This window comes from Trichosurus vulpecula, chromosome 7 (genome assembly GCF_011100635.1).
Source record: "Trichosurus vulpecula isolate mTriVul1 chromosome 7, mTriVul1.pri, whole genome shotgun sequence".
In the NCBI taxonomy this organism is placed as follows: Eukaryota; Metazoa; Chordata; class Mammalia; order Diprotodontia; family Phalangeridae; genus Trichosurus; species Trichosurus vulpecula.
Genome location: NC_050579.1, coordinates 17,683,619 through 17,705,256, shown reverse-complemented (window position 1 = coordinate 17,705,256; position 21,638 = coordinate 17,683,619). Strand labels below are relative to the sequence as shown.

General features: G+C 42.6%; 2 protein-coding genes across 2 annotated transcripts; one reads left to right on the top strand and one right to left on the bottom strand.

Moving 5' to 3' along the window:
• LOC118856150 (SLP adaptor and CSK interacting membrane protein) lies at positions 1-11,642 on the top strand. Its single transcript, XM_036766271.1, has 4 exons — positions 1-112; positions 2,687-2,750; positions 4,926-5,008; positions 11,515-11,642. Exons 1-4 carry the CDS (start codon positions 1-3, stop codon positions 11,640-11,642), a joined length of 387 nt encoding a protein of 128 aa, XP_036622166.1.
• A 4,622-nt stretch (positions 11,643-16,264) lies between these two features.
• On the bottom strand, positions 16,265-21,272 carry IFT22 (intraflagellar transport 22). Its single transcript, XM_036765827.1, has 5 exons — positions 21,092-21,272; positions 20,219-20,295; positions 20,044-20,133; positions 19,392-19,594; positions 16,265-17,179 (listed from the first exon to the last, which is right to left on the bottom strand). Exons 1-5 carry the CDS (start codon positions 21,128-21,130, stop codon positions 17,031-17,033), a joined length of 558 nt encoding a protein of 185 aa, XP_036621722.1. The 5' UTR covers positions 21,131-21,272; the 3' UTR covers positions 16,265-17,030.
• Between the last annotated feature and the right edge of the window lie 366 nt (positions 21,273-21,638).

The window sequence follows — 21,638 nt, the reverse complement described above, 5'->3', positions numbered from 1 at the left end:
ATGAACTGGTGGCTGGAGAATTTCTGGATCCTCTTGGCTGTAACAATAATCCTTGTTTCAGGAACACTTGCCCTAGTAATGTACTGTATCTGTAAGAGACTGCTTAAAGAAGGTAACTAATAGTCCTACTGGAGACGTGTGGGAGGAGTGAGAATTTGCTGTTCATTTGAGGAGTGACAGTTCCATGAAGGGTGATGGTCCTTTCTTTGCGGCTGGCTTTAATGGTTATTTTCAGCACTTTTAACTTTGCATGGAGTTATTATTAATAATACTTCTGAGTCCATAGTGAGGTGAATTAAAGCCTCAACAGACAGAGTTTCTGGGTAATTAGTAATCAATTTATTGATTAGACTAGCTGGCAATCAGTAAATTGACAGGTCAGTGGCTTCTCTTGGTAACCAAAAGTGCCAAGGGAGACCCTGAAACACCTTAAATCCCTACTGTAAGGGAGCTCTCTGACAAGTGAAGATCAATCCTGATTGGAGGAAATTTAATGAGGAGGTGGGCTAAAAGTCTTCAGCTCTTCCTGCTGACAATGCGGCTTGATCATGAGACTCAGCAGTCTCCAGGCATCTCTGCAGGCAAAGCCCTCTTCTGGACCTTTCCAGCTAGCTTTCTCCTTCATGAATTGAGTTGCCCTGAATTCCGATGGAGGGGATGGAGGACAAGGGGTTCTTTTCCCCATTCAAAGGCTTGCCCAGACTAGATTCTATATATACTCTAAACAGAAAGTAGGTCTCCCACTTGGATGGGGTCCTCCCCAACCAACAATCACTGAGCCACGCCCTTCAGAGGCTGACTGACCTTTTCTGGAGATGGGTCTTAACACAAACCAGAGGAAAAAGAGTAGATCCCAAATTAATAGTTATTAATATAATAATATATTACTTTCTCTCACTAGCATGAGGCACCACCTAAGGTTGCATGACGTCAAACCAATTAGTCAAAAAGTAAAAAAATCAAGACATTGCTTGTTAACCTGATTGCTTTGAATTCCATTTTGAGCTTGTTTATTGATTGAATATTTAAATTTTAATTAGAAATCAATATTTAGATTTAGACTCAAACTTAGATGAATATGAAGATGTGGCAGCAGCATGAAAAAACTCATATGAACTGATGTGGTGTAAAACAAGCAAAGGCCTCGGTGATGTAAATTAGGGAAAGAACAGTCAGGTGCTATGTAATTTGGATCGAGAGAAAATGAGAAACAGAAGACTCTAGGTATGGAATACCATACATTGTCTATATGTGGCCAGTGTATGAACTGGTTTTACTTAACTGTTCTTTGTTAAAAACAAAAAATACTGAAGTAAGGGGATATTATCTAGAAACATCTGGGATGTAAAAACAAAAAAAAGAATTGAATGGTTTATCAGCCTGACTATTTGGGTATTGCATAAATGAAGTTAAGTATTTCTGCCTTCATGGATACATATAGGAAAACATAATTCATTTTGGATTATCTGCAGATAGGTTTTTCTATCTTGTGATTTATCTGAAGTTAATTTTGTATCTTTGAGAGATTTCTATGATTATATTTGATTTAAATACAAACAATTTAAATGATGATTCATTTATTTATTGTACATTTTCAAATCAGCAAAGTAGGGGGAACAAGCAAGATGAACTGGAGATTCTAATGCAGGGGGCAAATTCGATTGCATAGGTATTACTGAGACTTGGTAGATGGGACCCATGCTGAAATAATTATTCAAAAGAAAAATGATAGGTAAAAGCTGGGCAGGCATATACTTATGGGGAATGGTAACTAGGGGAGCATGAGTGAGGCTTTGACCTTGGGCACCAATTTTAGAGGATGCTGAATTTAGAAGGAAATGATGCTGAGTGCAATCCTTCCATAGAAACAACTGCTCTTAGTATCTGACTGGCAAGAATGAATAGTTCAAATAGGCAGGGGCAAGATGACATCCCATCCGGCCATGCTCCTTCCTGTCTCCTTCTCATAAGCGGCCTCACTCTGGTGTCCCAGGTTCTGACTCTCCCTCCAAAGAAATGGTGTTTCATCCTTCCTCCCCAGCTCAACGAAGGGTATTCTTTGTGTCACTCAACCAAACCAAGTTCTTGTTTTACTACTCCATGATGAGGGAAGGAAATTTAGAACCAGATTGGAGAAGCAGAAGTCTTAGCAGGAGCATAATAACGTCCTTCAATTATTTTAATGGCTAACATATAAAAGAGGCATTAGATTTATTCAGTTTGGTCCCCGTGGGCAGCACTAGGAGCAATGGATATAGATTAAAAATCTAAACTAGGAATAAGGACGCAGTTCCTAAAGATCTGATTTGAGCTGAAGGTTTATTGAATATCAAAAGCTTGGCTTAAGCTTTGCAAAATGGAGGTAGGAGCTGTTATTATTTCCATTTTACAGATGAGGAAGCTGAGGCAGGCTGAGAGTAAGTGACTTGCCCAGGGTCACACAGCCAGTAAGTGTTATGAGGCCTGATTCGAATTTAGGAAGCTGAGTCTTCCTGACTCTAGGCCCGGGCCCTCTGTGTACTCTGGAGCCACCTTAGAGCTGGCCTATCTCAGCACTTGCAGCTTAGAATTTTGGATCTTCCCGATTGTCTTAAACTTTCCCATCTTTGGATTTAAGAATTTCATGAATTCCAAAATAATTGTCTTTGCTTTTCTTTCTAAATAAATAAAAATGCTCTTTCTTTAGGCAAGAACTGGAGAATCCCCAGGTCTTTGAAACGCCATAAAAAAAATGAAGAAATGATATATGAGTAAGTTTTTTTTTCCAAAGTAGCCACTAAAGTTGTTTGCCTTCCCGCTCCCCTCCCCCCCACCCCGGCCCAAGCCTTTATATTAGTGTTTATTATCATAGATGTAGGGATGGATGGTTAGAGGTCACATAGTCTTCTGCTTTTGCATCTTAAGAATCATTTGCCTCCTCTCATTATAGCCTTTAGGGCAGCTAGGTGGCGCTGCAGTGGATAGAGCACCGGGCTTGGAGTCAGGAAGACTCATCTTTGTGAGTTCAAATCTGACCTCAGACACTTACTAGATAGATGACCCTGAGCAGGTCATTTCACCCTGCTTGCCTCAGTTTCCTCATCTGTAAAATGAGCTGGAGAAGGAAATGGCAAACCACTCCAGGATCTTTGTGAAGAAAACCCCAAATGGGGTCACAAAGAGTCAGACATGACTGAAATGACCAACCAACAACAAACAACATGGGCTTTAGTTTTAGAATCATAGTTAGAGAATTGGTCATCTGGTTATAGAGAGGTCATCTAATCCAATAGAGGAGGAAAGAAGAGAGAAGTTAAATAATTTGCCCAAGGTCACACAGGTATTAAGTGGCAATGCCAGGATTTGAAAGGGAAAGGGAACAAGCATTTATTAAGCACCTACTATGTCCCAGGCATTTACACCTAATTATCTCATTTGAGATTCACAACACCCCTATGAGGTAGGGATAATTATATTTTACAGTTCAGGAAACTGAGGCAAACAGAGGTTAAGTGACTCGCCCAGGTACATAAAGCCACTAAGTGTCTGAGGTTGGCTTTGAACTCACATCTTCCTGTCTCTAGGCCCTATCTTCTAACAATTTTGCCACCTTGCTGCTCAGGCTGTGGCTATGAACTCAGTCATTTTGTGACTCTCTTCATTGGCATCAGTAAGCACTCTGCTTATGAAATAGATTCATTCTCTTGCTAGAGTAAAAAGCCACTAGAAATATCACATCACACGTGTTCCTTATTTGTGAAATGTAGCATTTGTCTGATTCAGCTTATAAGATGTTACTTATCTAGTTAATTTTGATAAAGAGTTTAGATGTCTATCTCCATTTTTTCATCATATCTACATATTCATGCTGGTATTACTAATCTTCAAACCATTGCATTAAATATAACAAGAACATATTTTTTACACTCATGTTGTGAAAATGCTGATTAATACTCTATCAAGAGAATTATTTTTTTCCCTTTCTGACTTTAGCTCAGTGACATTCTTAAGTATAATTTTTATGTCTTGAATCAAATATTTGGGGCAGAGAAACACACACCAATTCTATAATAAAAATAAATGGGAAAATAGGATTCTACATGCAGAATATACTATATATATGTATATGTATATGTATTTGCATATACTATATACTATCCAGGGGTGGGGAACCTGTGGCCTCAAGGCTACACGGGGCTTTCTAGGTCCATGGGTGCTGCCTTTTGACTGAGTCCAAATTCTATAGAACAAATCCTTTTATTAAGGGGCCACATGTGGCCTCAAGGCTGCAGGTTCCCCATCCCTGAATTATATACTATGTAATACTATACTATATATCCTATGTAATACTATACATAATATATAGAGACTTGTTAGAGGTGATTTGTCAAGGAACCTGTCTACTGTGCAAAAGTAGGCCCATATTATTGGTCTTTTCTGATTGAAGTCATTTTGACCAGGAAGGGGATGCTGGAACTTTTGCAGATCTTTCCATCAGTTCTTTCTAAGGTTTTATAGCTGCAGAAGGTCACAGATTTAGAGCTGGGACTGTAAATTCAGCCATTTTCTCTCAGCATCACATTTCCTTCTATGTAAGATGGCCATTGAAATTGTGTTTGAAGGTCTAGTTACAAAAGATATTCAGAATTTAGTAGAGAGAAGAAACAATCATTTTAAAAGTCACTCAGATGTTGAATTTTTCAACCAGGGCTGTGCTGGAGCCAGCTCGAACCAGCTCCTGAGGGCCAAGCGTGAATGTCAGGGTTTGATCTATTGTTTTGTTAATTATCTAAATTGAAAGTAACAGAGAAAATGTTAATTCTGTAGAGCTGGTTGTTAAATATTTACCAGTAAACTACTGTTTTCAACTATGTACATTTTCAGTAGTTTTTCTTTAAATTCACTGATGATAAATAAAACAATAACCAGCAGTTGCGTATTTTTAGGAATGTTATCAAGGAATCACCCATGAGTTTACCCCCTCTGCCACCCAGAGACATTCCAGCTACAGAAAATACAGTTAATTACCGTAAGTATGATTTATTAATGATAGTTTCATTCCAGTTGGGATAATTAATTCATCTAGAATTTGCAATTATTATACAAGGATGAAGACTCATCAGGTCAATAACCATTTGTTAGGCACCTACTATGTGCTAATGCTAAGCGAAGAAACAGTTCATCTCCTCAAGGAGCTCATGGTCTAATTGGGGTTGTTGTTTTGTTGTTGTTGCTGTTTGTCCTTTGTTCTCAAAGAGGACCATGACATCAGGGAGGTGATGCCATGACATGCGAGTGACTTGGATTTAAGTGAGGATTTAATTGGAGAGACAACATACAAATGACTACACACAAACAAGATATAGATGGATACATTGGAGATTAACTCAGAGGGCAGGCACTAGGTTGAGGAGACTGGGGGAGGCTTCGTGCAGAAGGTGGGATTTTAGTTTCTTAGCTGAGAAGCTGAAGAAAGCCAGGAGAAGATCCTTTTCTCTGGACATCTGTGACACTGATCTCTCCTGATTCTCCTCTTTGGATCATGAGTCTGAACATTCCACAGTCTCCTTTGCCACATCATTCCCACTAACCCCCATGCTCTGTCCATCTCCCTCCAGATCATGCCATTAGCAGCCATAACTGCTCTCTCTCTCTCTCTCTCTCTCTCTTTCTCTCAGCATTTCCTGTGACATGTGTCTTGGGCTTCCTGTGACATAAACAGATTACATGGCCTATTAATGGGCAGGAAAGATCTTCAAATCTAATTGCTACTACATTTGGCCCCAAGGTCTTTCTTATCTATTACAGAGGGTAATGGGCATTCTGGGATAAATGGTGTAAACAGAATTTTACACAACAATATAACAGGGATAGCATAAGAGAAGTATATACAACAGGGTCTTCATTCCCCCCTTGAACGAATGGGGCTCAAAATCTCAGGGTAAGGGGCAAAGGTCTCATCCTCCAAAGCTTCTTCCTGCTGAAATTGGACATAGAGCTGTCCATGCCCCAAGAGATTAAGAGTCCTATTCAAGAGGTCAGTTCTTTGGTACAATTTCATAATCATTTTCTCCTGGGTAGACTACTTTTACAGTATTATCTTTCCCATGTACTATAATTTCTGCAGCCTTTGGAACATCGTCTGGCTTTCGTTTTACCCATACTTTGGCTCCCAATTTTATTCTATCACTTTCCTCTGATGGTTATTTTGGAAGAAGGGTCAGTTTTCACAAAGGGTATTGTTTCACAAGGAATAATAATCAATTGAACTATTCTACCATTTTTAGACAACCATATAGGTTCTTCACCTAAATTCTGGAGTGTCACAATAATTTCTCCTTGATAACTGCAATCTATCACTCCAGCCAATACATATATTCCTTGAGCTGCTAATCCTGGTTTAGGTAATATCCATCCAAAGTGATTCTTAGGGATTCTCATACATATCCCAGTAGAGATTTTTCTTATCTCTTTTCTATTCAACCACAAGTTTTCTAAACAATGTAAATCATATCCTGCTGAACCAGGTATTCCTAGATATGGTGGTGGGACATCTTCCCTCACAGTCCAATACTCAATATTTCAGATCTTACGAGTTTGATGTTTTCTAATTTGCAGATTCAGGGTCATCATTCTGGCCAGAGGTGTACTTCCTCCTAATGGTCTGTTATTCAAATTACGTAAAGCAGTGATCAAATTATCCTTCCAGTGTTGATATGAATTGTTAGAACTTAACTTTCTTAACTGTTCTTTTAACAATCCATTCATTCTTTTTATCAGGCTGGTGCTTGGAGATAATATGGAATATGATATATTCACTCTATGTTGTTCAATACACAATATCTTTTCATCTCATTACCTTTGAAATGTGACCCAATGTCACTCTGAATCTGCATTGGGGTTCCATAATATAGACTTAAAATATCTAGAGTTTTACAGGTGTTTTTCCAGGTTGCATTCTTGTAAGGACAAGCCACTAGTACACCTGAATAGGTGTCAACACAAGTACATATAAATTTACATCCTTTATCATGGGGTAGTGGTCCAATATAATCAATCCGCCATATCTGGGCTGAAACTTTTCCCCGTGCTTTTTCTCCAGTTACTACCTGGGGAACAGTTTGTTCCTTTTCCAATTGACATATATGCCATTCCTCTGTTACTTGCTTTAACAAGGAATAATAGATACTAATACCTCGATCTTGTGCCTACCGGTGTGTGGCCTGGACCCCTAAATGTCCAGCTGTTTGGTGGACCCATTTTGCTAGTACTGGATCATCAGTTGGTGTCAAAGTAGGGACGATATATTCAGTGGCAATCTTTGCTAGTCAATCAGCATGTGCATTGTACTTATGTTCTGGCGTAGTGAGGGGCACGTGAGCATCTACATGAAAAACTGACAAATTAGTAACCAAAGACATGTCCCATATATCTTCCCATAGTTCTTTGCCCCAAACTTGTTTACCATGAATTTCCCAATTTTGGTTTTTCCACATTGACATCCATGTAGCTAACCCATTAGCTACTGCCCATGAATCAGTGAATATATCACATTGTCCTCCTTTTTCTGTCTTAATAACTTGATGTACTGCCATAAGTTCAGCATATTGACTATTTCTACCTATCCCAGTACTTTCCAAAGTTCTCTTAGTAAATGGGTTATAGGCTACTGCTTTCCAATGTCTTTTATGGCCCAAACATTTTGCTGTCTCATCAGTAAACCATGCATGTTTCTTCTGTTCTTCAGTCAGTCCATCATATCTGTCATTCCATTTTACCAAGGATGGGACCAGCTGTTGCTTTGGTTCAGAGCATTTGTCATTTCCATCAATGTCGATGCTTGCTATAGATTCATGTAGAGCAGAAACTCCACTTTTGCCTGTTTTCAATCTATTCTGAATATACCATTTCCATTTAATCATGCTAGCCTCTTGCGCATGTCCAATTCTATGAGATGCTGGGGTACTCATTACTCAAGTCATAATTGGGATTCCAGGTCTTAATATCACTTCATGGCCCAGAGTCAGTTGTTTAGTCTCTACCAAAGCCCAACATGCAGCTAACAACTGCTTTTCAAAAGGTGTTCATTGTAATCCAGATGAAGGTAGTTTCCTTGACCAAAATCCTAAGGGTACATTTTGACTGTTGTTTCTGCCGTAAACTCCAATCACATAGTCATCTTGTACAGTCACTTGTAATTCCACCAGTCCACTTTGCATAGGCTATAAATCCAGAGACAGTTGTATAGTAGCTTTAGCTTCTTCAAAAGCTTTACTCTGTTCAAGTCCCCAATCAAATCAATATTTTTTCCTGGTAATTTTATATAAGGGTTTCAAAATTTGTCCAAGATGTGGAATGTGATGCCTCCAATATCCAAGTAGTTCTATGAACTTTTGGGCCTCTTTCTTATTGGTGGGGATAGGAAAATCTTGAATCTTTTGTTGAGCTTGTGGGAGAATTTCTTGCAGTCCTTTATTCCATTGTATACCCAAAATCTTTACAATTTGAGCTGGTCCTTGAATCTTTGCAGGGTTAATTTCCCATCCTTTGCTTTTCATATGCTCAGTTAAAAGTATCAAACTTGTCTCCACTTCTTTTACAGTTTTTCCCTGTATCAAAATATCATCTATGTAGCGGGTGAGCTGTAGACCAGGTAACTTTAATTCATGCAAATGTTCAGCCACAATCCTATGACAAATAGTTGGGCTATGCAGATATCCTTGTGGCAAGCATGTATTGTTGGCCCTGCCCCATGAAAGCAAACTGGTCCCATTGTTTAGAGGCCAAATCAATAACTGCGTACCAAGTCCCATCATATTTGTGGATCCTTTCTATTAAGGTAACAGTATCTGGAACAGCAGCATACAAGGGTGGAGTCACTTTATTCAATTGTCTATAGTCTATTACCATTCTCCATGTTCCATCTGACTTTCATATTGATATACAATATTATTCCATTGAGTGGTTGTAGTGACAAACACTCCTGCTTCAACATATTCCTTTACAGTGTTAGCAATTTCATCTTGCGCACCTAGCACATGATACTGCTTCAAAGTAATTACTTTAGAAGGTTCAGGTAAAGTGATTGGGTCCATCTTTACTTTTCCCACCAAAACTGTGTTAATTCCTATCTTCCTTACTGCAAGTTGATATCTCCCTTCAGGCAAATTCAGAGTCATGCCTTTCAATATATCTATTCCAACGATGTATTCAGGAATGGGTACAATGACCATGGTATATTCTTTCTTAGGCAATTGTCCAATTTTCATCATTAGTTTCACTTGTCTGGCTGATATTTCAGCCCTTCCTAGTCCTGTCATGGTAATAGGAGTTCCATGCCTAAATTTGTCAGGGTTTCCATAAATCAAGCTGGTCTCTGCCCCAGTGTCTATCAATACCCTAGTTTCAGTATTTGATCCATTCTTCCAATATATAGTCAGATTAATATGGGATCTGTAGTTCCATCTCTGTGTTTCTTTAAGCTGAGCTGGGGCTCAGCCTATTTCTTAGTCTCCTTGAAGGTGTGACTCACTTGGATACAAGGGTTCAAGATCTGTAGGATTTGTAGGGCCAGTTCTTACTTCTCTATTTGGTTTGCTATTAAGTCCCTTATCTTGGTACATTGTGTATAGCTCATTAGTTGGCATAATATCTATTCTTCTAAAATCTACCCTTGCTTTCAATAGAGAGGTAAATGTTTCTTTCCTTATCATTCTATTCCAACATTGAATCTGTTGGTTTTGTACCCTTCTTTCCCAAGGAAATTTATTAATTCCCCAGTCTCCTAAGTCACTTAACTGTAAAATCTTATCCAGCACCTCTGAAAGAGGGCTCCCTACTTCTGCAATCAGCAAAGTCAGAATTACATGTTTATAAGTGGGGGGTGCTGTCTTACTGGTCAAATTCCTATGAGAGACTCCCAAGGGAGTTTCATAATAAACTTTGGTGTTCCCTAACATAATAGCAGTCTTCATTACCTCTTCCTTTAACTTTCTCGTACAGTCCCTAATTGAATACCAGCGTCTATCTACAGTAGGCCACATAGTATCAGCAGGATATTCCTCTTCACAGTCTTTTGCAGCCAAAGCCAACAAATTGATTATTTGGTTAGTTCTTTGTGAATGATATTCCCTAAAAGCTTGTTGTACAAAAGCATTCTGACTAATACTTATGAATCTCATACAATCCACAGAATCTACAGACACTTCTGCAGACCCTTCATCACTGATTCTCACCATCCAAGATATTAACAATTCTCCCATTCTCTGGGTGAACCTACTCAAGATATCTGTGATTTCCTGCTGTGTGAAATCTTCCAAAATCTCCCTAAACTGAGTATGATGATGTGTTTCCTATCTCCTTTGCTGTATGGAGCACATTTCTGTTTGAGAGTGTAACAATGTCTTACTCTCTCTGTGAGAAGTGCCATGCGACAAAGTATCACCTTGCGCCTGAGATTCTGACATTGTATCCTCCTGACTATAGTCTCTGCCCCTGTTACCATGGTAACCAGACGGCCTGCTAGGCTCAACCTTAGCTGAACTGAGGTGCACTCTTGACCTCCTTGGCTCCCTGTGCCTTCTAGCTGAATTTACAACAAGGCTGTTAGCTTCCTGCTGTTCCACCACCTGCGGTTCTCCATCTTGCTGTGGTATAGGAGAAGTATTCTCAGACGTTTCAGTAACTGTCTGAGCCTGAGCTCTCTCTCCTATGATCTGTCTCTGTGTTCACATACAACATGATAGGCTGTGAGTAAAATCCAGCCTCATCTAGAGATTGCTCTTGGGATCCCCATTCCTGGCTCAATAGTAACCTCTCTGAGACATTGCTCCAAATCCCTAGGTCCTCCACTCTGTAGCTTCTACTTCCAGTCCTCACAGAGACCAGTGCCCTTAGACTATTCCTTTGTAAGGGAGCAATAAGTTACATCCTCCCATCCTGGGACAACCATTTCTTCTTCTAAAGCCCTTCTACCTCTAAATAGAGATCTTATACCTTGCAATTCCATCCTTCTAGTCACCAAATGAAACAGTAAGTCAATAAACACAACATCAATGATAATTGTGAATATGCGTATGTATTTCTGTATCGCAAAGTATATGAGACTTCACCTAGAAGGTGGAAGAAGTAAACCATTTATTCAGACACCAGAGAACCATATCCCGCAAGCCATTTATCATCTATCACAGGACTAAAACATTCCACACACAATATTACAACCTGGAGCCTCGCCATCCCCAAACCTCTCCAACCCCCTGCTGGGGTCTCCCCAAAGACAAACTCACAGTACGGCTAAGTCAGCCTGTATACACACACATATATGGATACCAACATGTGTGTATGTATACATGTATATGTTGTGTATATATGCTTAAATTTGACTAATAAAATGGGGATCAGAATACTGATCTAGCTCACTAGAAGAGTAAAAATCACTGAAATAAACCCTAGCTCATATAACTATTAATTCATGGTCAGGAAGGTGCCTTTGGACATCAGATATAACTACTAAGGATCTTTTTTTCTGCTTTACAGATCCCCAGGAAAATGAAAGCCAGCAACCTTATTCAACTATCATGAAAAAGAAAGTTTCTTTTTCTGGTTATGTTGAGCCCACCGCAGACTATGATGATGTTGACATCTCCTACATATATAGGAATTAATCATTTTGAAATAACTGTTTCTTCATTTCTGCAAGCGTGAAAAGACTTGGCTTAGTTAATTTTTAAATAACCACAAAGTCTGACCAATAGCATGGGCAGGTGTGTTTTTATTAAACATTGCAAGATAAATACTTTCTAAGCTTATAAACATCCAAGATGGCCAATAGGAGAAGAGAGAAATTGATTCTGGAAGGAATCATGTAGGCTTCTTCTCTGGCGGGAACACAGTTGGGGATGGCAGCACACAGGTGGCCTGGCTCAGCCTCTCCCTCTGATGTTAATGATCTGTGTGACTGTGGGCAAGTCTTTTCCCTTCCCTGGATTACAGCTTTCTCATCTGAAAAATGAGAAGATTGGACTCGGTGGCCTCTGGGGTTCTTTCTTGCTCTGGATCCATGATCCTATGATTAATAGAGCACTAGGTCTGGACTCAGGAAGACTCATTTTTCTGAATTCAAATCTGGCTTCAGACAATTACTTGCTGTGTGACCCTGGGGTTATTTCACCCCATTTCCCTCAGTTTCCTCACCTGTCAAATGATCTGGAAAAGGAAATGGCAAACCTTTCCAGTATCTTTGCCAAGAAAACCCCCTGAATGGGTCACAGTCAGACATGACTGAAATGACCGAACAGCGGACTCAGCACTAACATATTTCATGTATTCCATAGTTTGTACTTATGTCTTTCTTTGTAAGTATTCTCACATTTTGGTCATGTGTATGCAATGTTAAAAGTATAAATTCCAGGCCTTTTCAGCGAAATTGTAGAGAGCCCCACTGCCTTTCCACTCCTGTCATCCTCCGAACCCCCCGCAACCTAGATCCTGGGAAGCCCCTGAGTGCTATGGAAGTTGCTAGGATGGTTGTTAAACCTACGTGCTCTGTCTCAGCTCCTTAGAAGCAAAAAGACCTTCTTTTGGGCTACCTTCTTCCATTCCCTGTCCATGTCCCTTAAACCATAGTCATCCTTGATTGACATGACTATAAGTCTTCAAGATACAGGTGAGATTTTCCTCCATGATTACACAATGCTTGCTGTACTTGTGGTACTCAAAAAATAGTAATTTTTTCTCCATGTTGTTGTAAATAGAATGTAAGTGTTTGAAGCGTCAGCTCAATCGACAAATCATGAGAAATCTACGTTAGCCAGCAAAAGAAAATGGCCAGTTACAAATGGATGACGCTCCTCTGGATTTGATTTCAACCATAAGCTGATTTACAGATGAAGATATGCTCCACTTGTCATGAAATGGGATTCTCTTTAGCTCTTTGATCCACTGAGTTATCTAAATGGTGATAAAGATAAAGCTATCAACCACCTTGACTGTCATCTCCTCTTAGACTCTGGTGGAGACAGCCCAAGACCCTGACCCCAAGAGCCTTGGGAATAGTGGTGTCCTCCAAACCACCAGACCTCCTGTTCCCAGCCCAGGCCCATTACTGAAGAGAGAAATCCTTGTGGAGAAGGGGCTCATCTTCCCCACCAGCAGCAGCTGGTGACTAGCTGCCACCAAAAGACAGATAAACATGGGAACTCTGGGAGTGGCAGCCCATGCCAGGCTACTGGTCTTCTTCTAGCCCAGCCCTGGTATCCACCATCCAGGGAAGCAACTCCCATGAAGAATCAACCATCCCTATCAACTGTGATACAGGGGGCAGGCAAGCCAGCCTAGCTGAAGCAGCCTGCCAGGCACCTTGGGGTGGGAGCAGACAGAAGGCAGAATGTGCCAGGCAAGTTCAGCCACTGGCCTTGACCATCATCCCCGCTCAGACCTCAGTGGAGACAGCCCAGGATCCTGAGCCCAAGGCTTCCAGCCCAGTGCCCTCAGCCAGCATCCCAAGAAGCACTCAGATGGCAATGAAGCCTGGCAATGACTCCTACAGCTGTCTCAGCCACAGCTACTGAAGACCCAGAAAGGAAAGTTCTTGTGCCAAACTCCTTGTCATTGAAATGTTTTGAAATGGTTTTACATCAGAAACAGATAGGATTCTATCAGAGGCCTGACCATCTGCTTAGCTGCTGGCCCCTAAGGACATTTCTATCTGACTGGCAGCTGAAACCTTCTATAGGTGCTATCTCCCACCTCGCCAAATTCGTTCATCCCAAAGTGGGAGGGAGGCTGAAGGGTAGCCAAAAGCTTAACTTAATTGCATTGTTTAATCAAGCAGCAATTGAGCGATAAGCATCTATTGAGGGCCTACTATGTGGCAGGGAGGATGCAGGATTCTTGAGCTTGGGCAAAAACATCCTGAATACACCCCAACAGATGATTCCAAATGGGTTGGGTGGCAGGGGCAAGTTAACCTGGCATAAACATCTTACCATGTGTGCATAATTAAGGCCTGGCTCTACTCATCACACCTACTTTGAACAATGCAATGACTGAAGGATGAAGGCCACAATCTTCAAAAAAAATGGGATCTGAGATTTCATTCACCAAATACTTGAAATGCCTGCCATATGGAAAGCACTTCAGGGGAAGCAAAGCCAAATAAAAAATAGCCCCTGCCTCCAAAAATATTTCCTGTCTAAGAGGGGAGCTATGATACGACACAAATAACTGATACTGAAGATGGAAGGTAGGCACGCCATGAGATAAAGGGCAGGACCCAGGGAAAGAGCACTATGCTCTGGACTGAACTTGAATCCTGCTTCTGCCGCTACCCCTGTGACCCAGGTATGTTACTAAACATCCTTGGGCCCATTCCCTCATCTCTAACATCTGGATTGGATGGACCCTAAGCTCCCACCCAGCTCTGGATCTAGGATCCTAAGTGCTCAGAGAAAAGCAGATTCCTTTTTAGCAAGTACTAATTGTGAGAATTGAGTGAACCACATTCACTCCATCTTGACTCAGTTAGGGATTTAGTCCAACTCCTGTCTCCTGAGAAAACTTTAATCAATTGTTGAAATTGAGAAAAAACCTTATTCTGTTGTTTGAACCTAGCCCTGAATGGCTGGGAAGCTGGACCACCTCCACCTGTTAGAGACCCTTAACTAAAGATATAGGTTATGTGAGAGCCACAGTAATGTAAGTTTTCTCATAATCTCAAGCAACCCATATGCCTTATCTGAAAACCTGTCCTGTACTGATTGGTTATTGTTTCCATGTTCCTTTGATTGTTTACAGACTCTTGGGGAGAGCGGGGCACCTCTTTTTTACGTCAGGGAATTGAATCTGTTTGCTCCCCGCCTCCCAGCTAGGAAGTCCTTAATCTTCCCTCCGGCTAGAAATCAGGTTACCTAGTGTTGTGTCGTTTCCTTTCAATTAGTTGGTCTTGCTTTTAATGTATAAAAATTTGCCTCCCCCTGTATCTGGGGTCCAGCCCTAAGCTGAGGAAGGCTACTAGTGCTGATTTGTTGGACAATCAGCATGCACTGTTTAACAAATCGAAATGCTCAGAAACTCAAACCTATTTCCTTACTCATTCGTCTTTCGCTCGCCACACATGGAAGGCTTCGTGACGGTGGAGGCATTTGAGCTGGGCCATGAAGAGTGCACTGGACAGTGGAGATTTAGAGAAAGGGCACTCTAAGCAGCACAAACGTGAGCAAAGGTGTGGAAACAGGAAGGGCTTCAGCTTATAGGGCGTGTGGAGTGTAGCAGGAAGTAAAGCTAGAAAGGAGCATCAGGGCCAAATTTCAGAGTGCCCTGAACAGAAGTTTGGACTTTAAGGGATAGGACAGATAATGTGGAAGTCTAAAGACTTTTGAACAGAGAGGTTACAAAGAGCCCTGAAGGCTTCAGAAAACTTAAGCTGGAAGCAGGAGTTTATGGTGTGATGTTATAATCTGAGCCAGAGAGGAAGTTACTTCTAGTCAGGTTCTGTGAGAAAAGGGACCATATGCCTTATTTTATCTTTGGGGCTGAGGGTATTCAGAGTAGACAGTCAAAAATGGTTTCTGAATAAATGAAAATAGGGACAATGAGGGCCTAAACTAGGGTAGTGGCAGAGGGAATGGGGAGAGGGCAAAAGTTACAAGAGATGTCCCATAAGCCATGGAACATGGCAGCCACATGTACATAGGGGATGTGTATGGAAGAACCAAAAATAAGCAGCGGAGGATGACTTAGGGACAACTTGGGGAGGAACAGGGTGAGTCTGGGTTTGGACACGTAGAATCTGAGATGGTGGCGATGGCATTGTCAGGGAGACAGAATGTGGGTCTGAAACTAAGGAGGGAGCAAAGACACGGCTGGTGGTAGAGATGTGATTTCCCACATTTCCATCTCAACCTAATCTTAAGGATAAAATATATGCCTGGCACATAGAAGGTACTTAATGTTTGATTAGCTGTCTTCACATTTATCAATAATTAACATGTGTGACACATTTAAGTTTTGTGAAGTGCTTTATATATATGTGTATATGTGTGTATATATATATATTCTCATTTGATCTTTATATGTTATCTCATTTGAGCCTCACAAATACCCTGTTTTGTAGTACTATGATCCTCATTTTACTGATAAGGAAACTGAGGCTGAGAGACAGTCATTCCTCTTTCCTGTTTTCACTTCAAAATACATATATAGGAGATATATAAGTGCATGTGTCTGTTTATATGTATAGATGTGTCTATACACACACACACGCACATACACACACACACGAGCTGAGTTATAGTTTCAAGCTGTAGGTATTGAAAGTTTATTTCTGATGGGTAACATATGACAAAATTTAAAATGATTATGAAGGCTGTAGAGAAAAATGAAAATCCATTTAAAAACATGAAAATAAATTTGCTTATTCAATGAATTGAAAGCCACATGCCTTTATAACCTTTTAATATTAATCCTTTAGCATTTTTTACAAATGAGGTGATATGAAAACATAACATCCGCACAAATTTGATATGGATGAAAATGCCCAGATGTTTATGAAAGTCTATTTATATAAACTGGCCTTTAAGCCCCCAATCAATTTAGCATAGTTTTCCTAACATTATGGAATTCCATATAAAAATAAACATTCCATTACACTTATTACTGAGAAGACAACACATTTGATTATTATATACCAACAATAACTGTCTGGAGGGACAGATTGATCCCTATGCAATACCAGTAACATTTTCAGAAGAAACAAAACTAAACAAACAAAACTGAGCCTGCTTTTACAGGTTTCTGACAATATCAGAAGCAGACAAATTCACCAACCGGGTTCTTGAAACCAAAAAGCACAGTCGGTACCCAGAGAATCAATGGCACCTCTTGGCAGATCTCGTTTGATCACCAAAAAAAAAAAAAAAAAAAAAGATCGGTGCCCTCAAAAGAGATTTCAGACTTGATCTGGGCCAGAGGGTGATTTCACAAGTGTCCAAGATGAAGACGAGTAGTTCAAAGCTGTAAAAAGACTCTCGTGTGAATAATGAATGGCTGTCAAGTTAGGTGATGATTGACATCTCCTCCCGATCCCTGCTCTCAGACACCGAGCTGACTATACTTTTCAGGTACTTGATGAATTCCATCCGGATCTCCTCAGGTTCCTCCTCCAGGTTGGAGTGAACCAGTTTCAGTTTGTTCAGAGGTGCAGCTATACGGTGAAACAGGAAGGGATCATTACACGCAGAGCTTCAAAGCAATTTTTGAAAATAGGAACAGAAGCATATCAATCCTTTATTAAAGCACCCACTATGTGCCAGGCCCTGTGTGAGGTGCCTAGCACACTGAGTGAAAGCCCCTACTCTAACGGGGGAGACAAGGACACCTACAAGCACAAACAGGATAAATATAAAGAGCCTGGATACAAATAAGCACAAGATGGTCGAGGAGGGAGGGCAGTCAGGATGGGGGACTGAGGTGTATGCACTGAGTTTCCAAAGAAATCAGGGATTCGGAATCTAGGGGAAGAGGGAATGTGTGCCCAGGCAGGAAGTGCTGCCATGCCGAGGCTCAGTGATGGGAAGCAAAGCGCCCCATGTGTGAGGAGTGCAGAGGGCAGGAAAGGCAACCAAGGGCCATCAGGATGGAACTAGAGGCCGGGTCGGTGGTGAGGGGCTTTAAAAACCCCACAGGGTAGTTTCTTTCATGCTGACGGTGAGAGGGAGCAACTGGAATCTACTGAGGGAGAGATCTGCTCAGATATGCCCTTGAGGACACTGGACCAGAGCAGGCCCGGTTTGGAGGAGGAAACCACTGAGCAGGGGGGTGGGGCGAGGAGAGAGATGGGATCCACTGAAGCTCTTAGTCCTGTGAGTGGCTCTGAAAGAACCAGTTTCTGGCATTTTCTAATGTTGCAAAATGAAATGGTATTTAAAGTCTGTTCAGGAGGACCATGGGTTTCACAGCCCCACCTCCGACCCACTACCTGGTGCTATTTTACCAACTACAGATCCCATTCCCTTTGATGTAGGATAAAATCCCTTAAAACATATTTTGTACCTGGCACACAGTAGGTACATAATAAATGTTAATAGACAGATTTTCAGTTTGATTAGATGATTCAGACATTTACGAAGAGCCATTTTTGTTGTTCACTCATTTTTAGTCATGTCTGACTCTCCATGGCCCCATGCGGGGTTTTCTTGGCAGAGACACTGGAGTAGTTTGCCATTCCCCTCTCCAGCTCATTTTACAAATGAGGAAACTAAGGCAAGCAGGGTTAAGTGACTTGACCAGGGTCACACTAGGAAGTATCTGAGGCTGAATCTGAACTCATAAAGATGAGCCTTCCGCATTCCAAGTCCGGTGCTCTTATCCACTTTGCCACCTAGCTGTCCAAGAAGCAATAGATACAGGCAATTATGGTAACTTCCCCAGTAACACCTCCGTGATACATAAGTCACAGGGCTGACTGGGGGGGTTTTCTTGAAATAAATTATTTTTTAAATAAGCTTTTAAAAATGTTAATTAGCTTATCTGACTTTGTCACAATGAAGAAAGGAGATTGAAAGGAAATGCCTAATGCCATTACTTGTCTTCAACCAATGAACAAAAGCTCATTAAATTTTCTTGACAGATCATGAAAAAAACAAAACTTTGGCAGGATGGAACCTAGAGAAACATTTTCATTGCATAGTTCGGGACTAGTTTCAACTAACAGGCCTAAAATGATAATGAATGACATTAGTATAGTAATTAAATGTTCTTCATTTTAGGGTTCCTTTTTTCTCTTATTTCTGTTCAGCAGTGTGCTTCAGTGGGGAACGCCAGGAAGATGGGAGGTCCTATCTGGCTTTTTAGACATGCAAGCCCTGTGACCCTGGGCAAGCTCCTGGAAACTCTGAGAGAGAGTTTGCTGACCTGATTTCCCAAAACCAGTGAAATCTCAGGTCTGATCACTCACCTTTTATCTCTGTGTTTGTAATATGTCCAGTTCTTCAAGTAAATTGATACCCCAGCATGCATAACAAGACCATACCTTACATAAAATTCCCTACACAAGGTGGCACTCAATCAGTATTAGGGATGGTGTCAAATTTTTTTTGTACTTCTGGATTATCAAAATGACTTCAGTCTCTCTGGGCCTCAGTTTTCTCATCTATATAAATGGGTTGGATGAGGTGGTCTTTAAATGTTCTGATAGATATGTTCAAACAATAAGTTTTTAGATAGATAGCAAAGGAACCATGGTCAATGAAGAAGACTGCAAGCAAGGACCACAAGACTAAAAGAATCAGATCCAGGTCAATCTGACAAACATAAGGCACTGTGAGAAGCTCTCAAAAAAAAAATAAGGGATTACCGAGAAAATATGTGAAAAGAACTAAAAATCTATTTAAAATAAGCATTTTGGGGCTCCTTACCCAAAGACAAGTTGCCCTTGTCCCCTCCAGAGCCTGGTTTATGGTGTGCAATTAAGAGACACTGATTGTCTTGTAACAGCTGCTGCTGCACAAAGCAAGAATGCCACATTTCAATCTCCTTCAGGTGGCTGGGGATATCAGCATTGAAGATGATCACCACTCCATGGGAGTCCTTCATGAGGGCGGGCCAGCATGATTCAAACCTGCAGAGAAGGAAAGAAGCCCTGTCAGGGTGGGGATACTTCTTTTAATGTCTCATTTGTACGGTGATGAATATGCTTGGTCTTGGGCCACAAAGACCAAGAAGAGAGATTGTAAATGTGGCTTAAGGGCACAAACCACATTTAGAGAAGGCCATTTTTATAGGCCTCCATGTAAACACACACGGGGCAGTTTGGGGACACATGGGGTTGTGAACTGGGTTTGGAATCAGAAGACTCACCTGCACAGTTCAAATGCAGCCTGAGACACTTACTAGCTGTGTGACCCTGGGCAAGTCACTTCACCCTCTGCCTCATCTATAAGATGAGCTAGAGAAGGAAACAGTAAACCACTCCAGTGGCTTTGCTAAGAAAACCCCAAATGGGGGTCATGAAGGGTTGGACGTGAATGGAACACACACACACACTCTCTCTCCCCTGGAAGCACTTACTTGGTGTCTCCTCCACAATCCCACAGCTCAAACTCACAGCCCGTTCCTTTGGTGTTGCTGGTCACTTGGGGGTTCTCAAACTCCAGGATCCTGCAAACACAAGCGTGTTTTGGAGGTGACAGGTCTGATGCTGGCCCAGCACCCCAGGCGGTGAGGACGGTGGGGCTCAACTCACCTCACACCCTGGGTTGGGTTGTACTCTGTGATGTCCGAGGACTCTGTCAGGAAGTTGGCCAGGACCGTCTTTCCGCTCTGTGCAGGGTGAGAGCATCTGGATTTAGTCCTGTTGATGGTCGGGCTCTGTGGGCTCCGTATGGCCCCGAACTGACTTGTGGTCCAACACATTCTCAACAAGAAATCCCCATTACAACCGGCTACATCACTTCACTCGGCCTCAGTTTCCCCAACAGTAAAAGGATGGACTGGTTGGCTCCTGAGGCTCCATCGGTGCTCCCTAACTTCCTCCCAGCCCCAGGATCGGTGCCTTCGGGTGCTGGGGCCCTGATCACTACTGTGTGTCCCTTATAAACTCAAGGTCGGGAGGGGGAGGGGCCCTCGGAGTCCTTGTCTCAGGGGACACTGGGGTCAGCGCTCCATTGGGCCTCTCTGGGTCTAACAAGGGGGCGGCCTGGGGGGGCAGGTCATCCCGGACGCAGGGGCTTCATCTTTTGGGAAGTTAAGCGGAGTCTTAAGAGGCCACACCATCCCCGAGGTCTCTCTCCGCTCCAAACCCACCATCCCACGGTCTCTGAGGGCCCCTCACCTCCCTAAGCCTCAGTCTCCACGTTCGGCGGAGGAGGGGGTTGGACTACGTGGCTTCTGGGATCCCGGGTCCCCGCCCCGCCCTGGGCCTCCGGGAACGAGGGCTGCATCCCCCGGCCTCTGCCCGGGAGCCTCCTTCCAGACCCTAAACCGGCGGAGCCGCCCCAAGGTAGGATGGAGGGACCCGAGATGTGGTTCCCCCCCACCCAAGTTCTACGCGTTTCCCGAGGGAGATTCAGCACGCGGGCCACCCCCTCCCCCACGCCGCCGCCGCCGCCGCGCCCACCTCACAAGGCCCCACGAACAGGATCTTGGCCTTGAGCATGGCGCCGGCCCTGTTGGGCAAGGCATCTCCCCCGGCCCGGCCTGGGCCCCAGCCCGCAGGCGCCGCCGTTGCCAGGACTCCGGGATCCGCGGGAGCGGAGGGGCGTGGCCGAGAAGGTCCTAGCTGATTTGCTATCCCCTCCGTTTCCATGGGGATGAGGGCGGGGCAGGCGTCGCGCGCTCCCTGCGCAGCCGCAGCTTCTCGGCGAGCGCGCGACGGCTGTTTAACTGTCAGCGGGTCCCCCATCCCCCAACCTTCCCCTGCCCTTGCCCTCAGCCGCGAGCCGGCCGAGGTCTGACGTCATCAGTGCGCCACCCCACCTCCTCATTTTACAGTTGGCGAAACTGAGGCTCAGGGAGGGGAAGTGGCTTCTTAGACAGGCCCACAGGCTCATCAATACAGAGCTGGAAGGCGTTTCAGGGGCCCTCTGGACCCAGCTTCCCTCCCATTTGACAGGTGGGGACACTGAGGCCCAGAGAAAGGGAGTAATGTGGCCAGGGTCAAGCAA

Excerpts from the sequence above, each read along its gene's own strand:
- LOC118856150 (XM_036766271.1), top strand. The coding sequence starts at position 1 with ATGAACTGGTGGCTGGAGAATTTCTGGATCCTCTTGGCTGTAACAATA. Across the intron at positions 2,751-4,925 it reads AATGAAGAAATGATATATGA|GAATGTTATCAAGGAATCAC; the intron begins GTAAGTTTTTTT and ends GCGTATTTTTAG. Across the intron at positions 5,009-11,514 it reads AGAAAATACAGTTAATTACC|ATCCCCAGGAAAATGAAAGC; the intron begins GTAAGTATGATT and ends TCTGCTTTACAG.
- IFT22 (XM_036765827.1), bottom strand. The coding sequence starts at position 21,130 with ATGCTCAAGGCCAAGATCCTGTTCGTGGGGCCTTGTGAG. Across the intron at positions 20,296-21,091 it reads TGTTCGTGGGGCCTTGTGAG|AGCGGAAAGACGGTCCTGGC; the intron begins GTGGGCGCGGCG and ends CACCCTGCACAG. Across the intron at positions 17,180-19,391 it reads CAAGGGCAACTTGTCTTTGG|CTGCACCTCTGAACAAACTG; the intron begins GTAAGGAGCCCC and ends TTCACCGTATAG.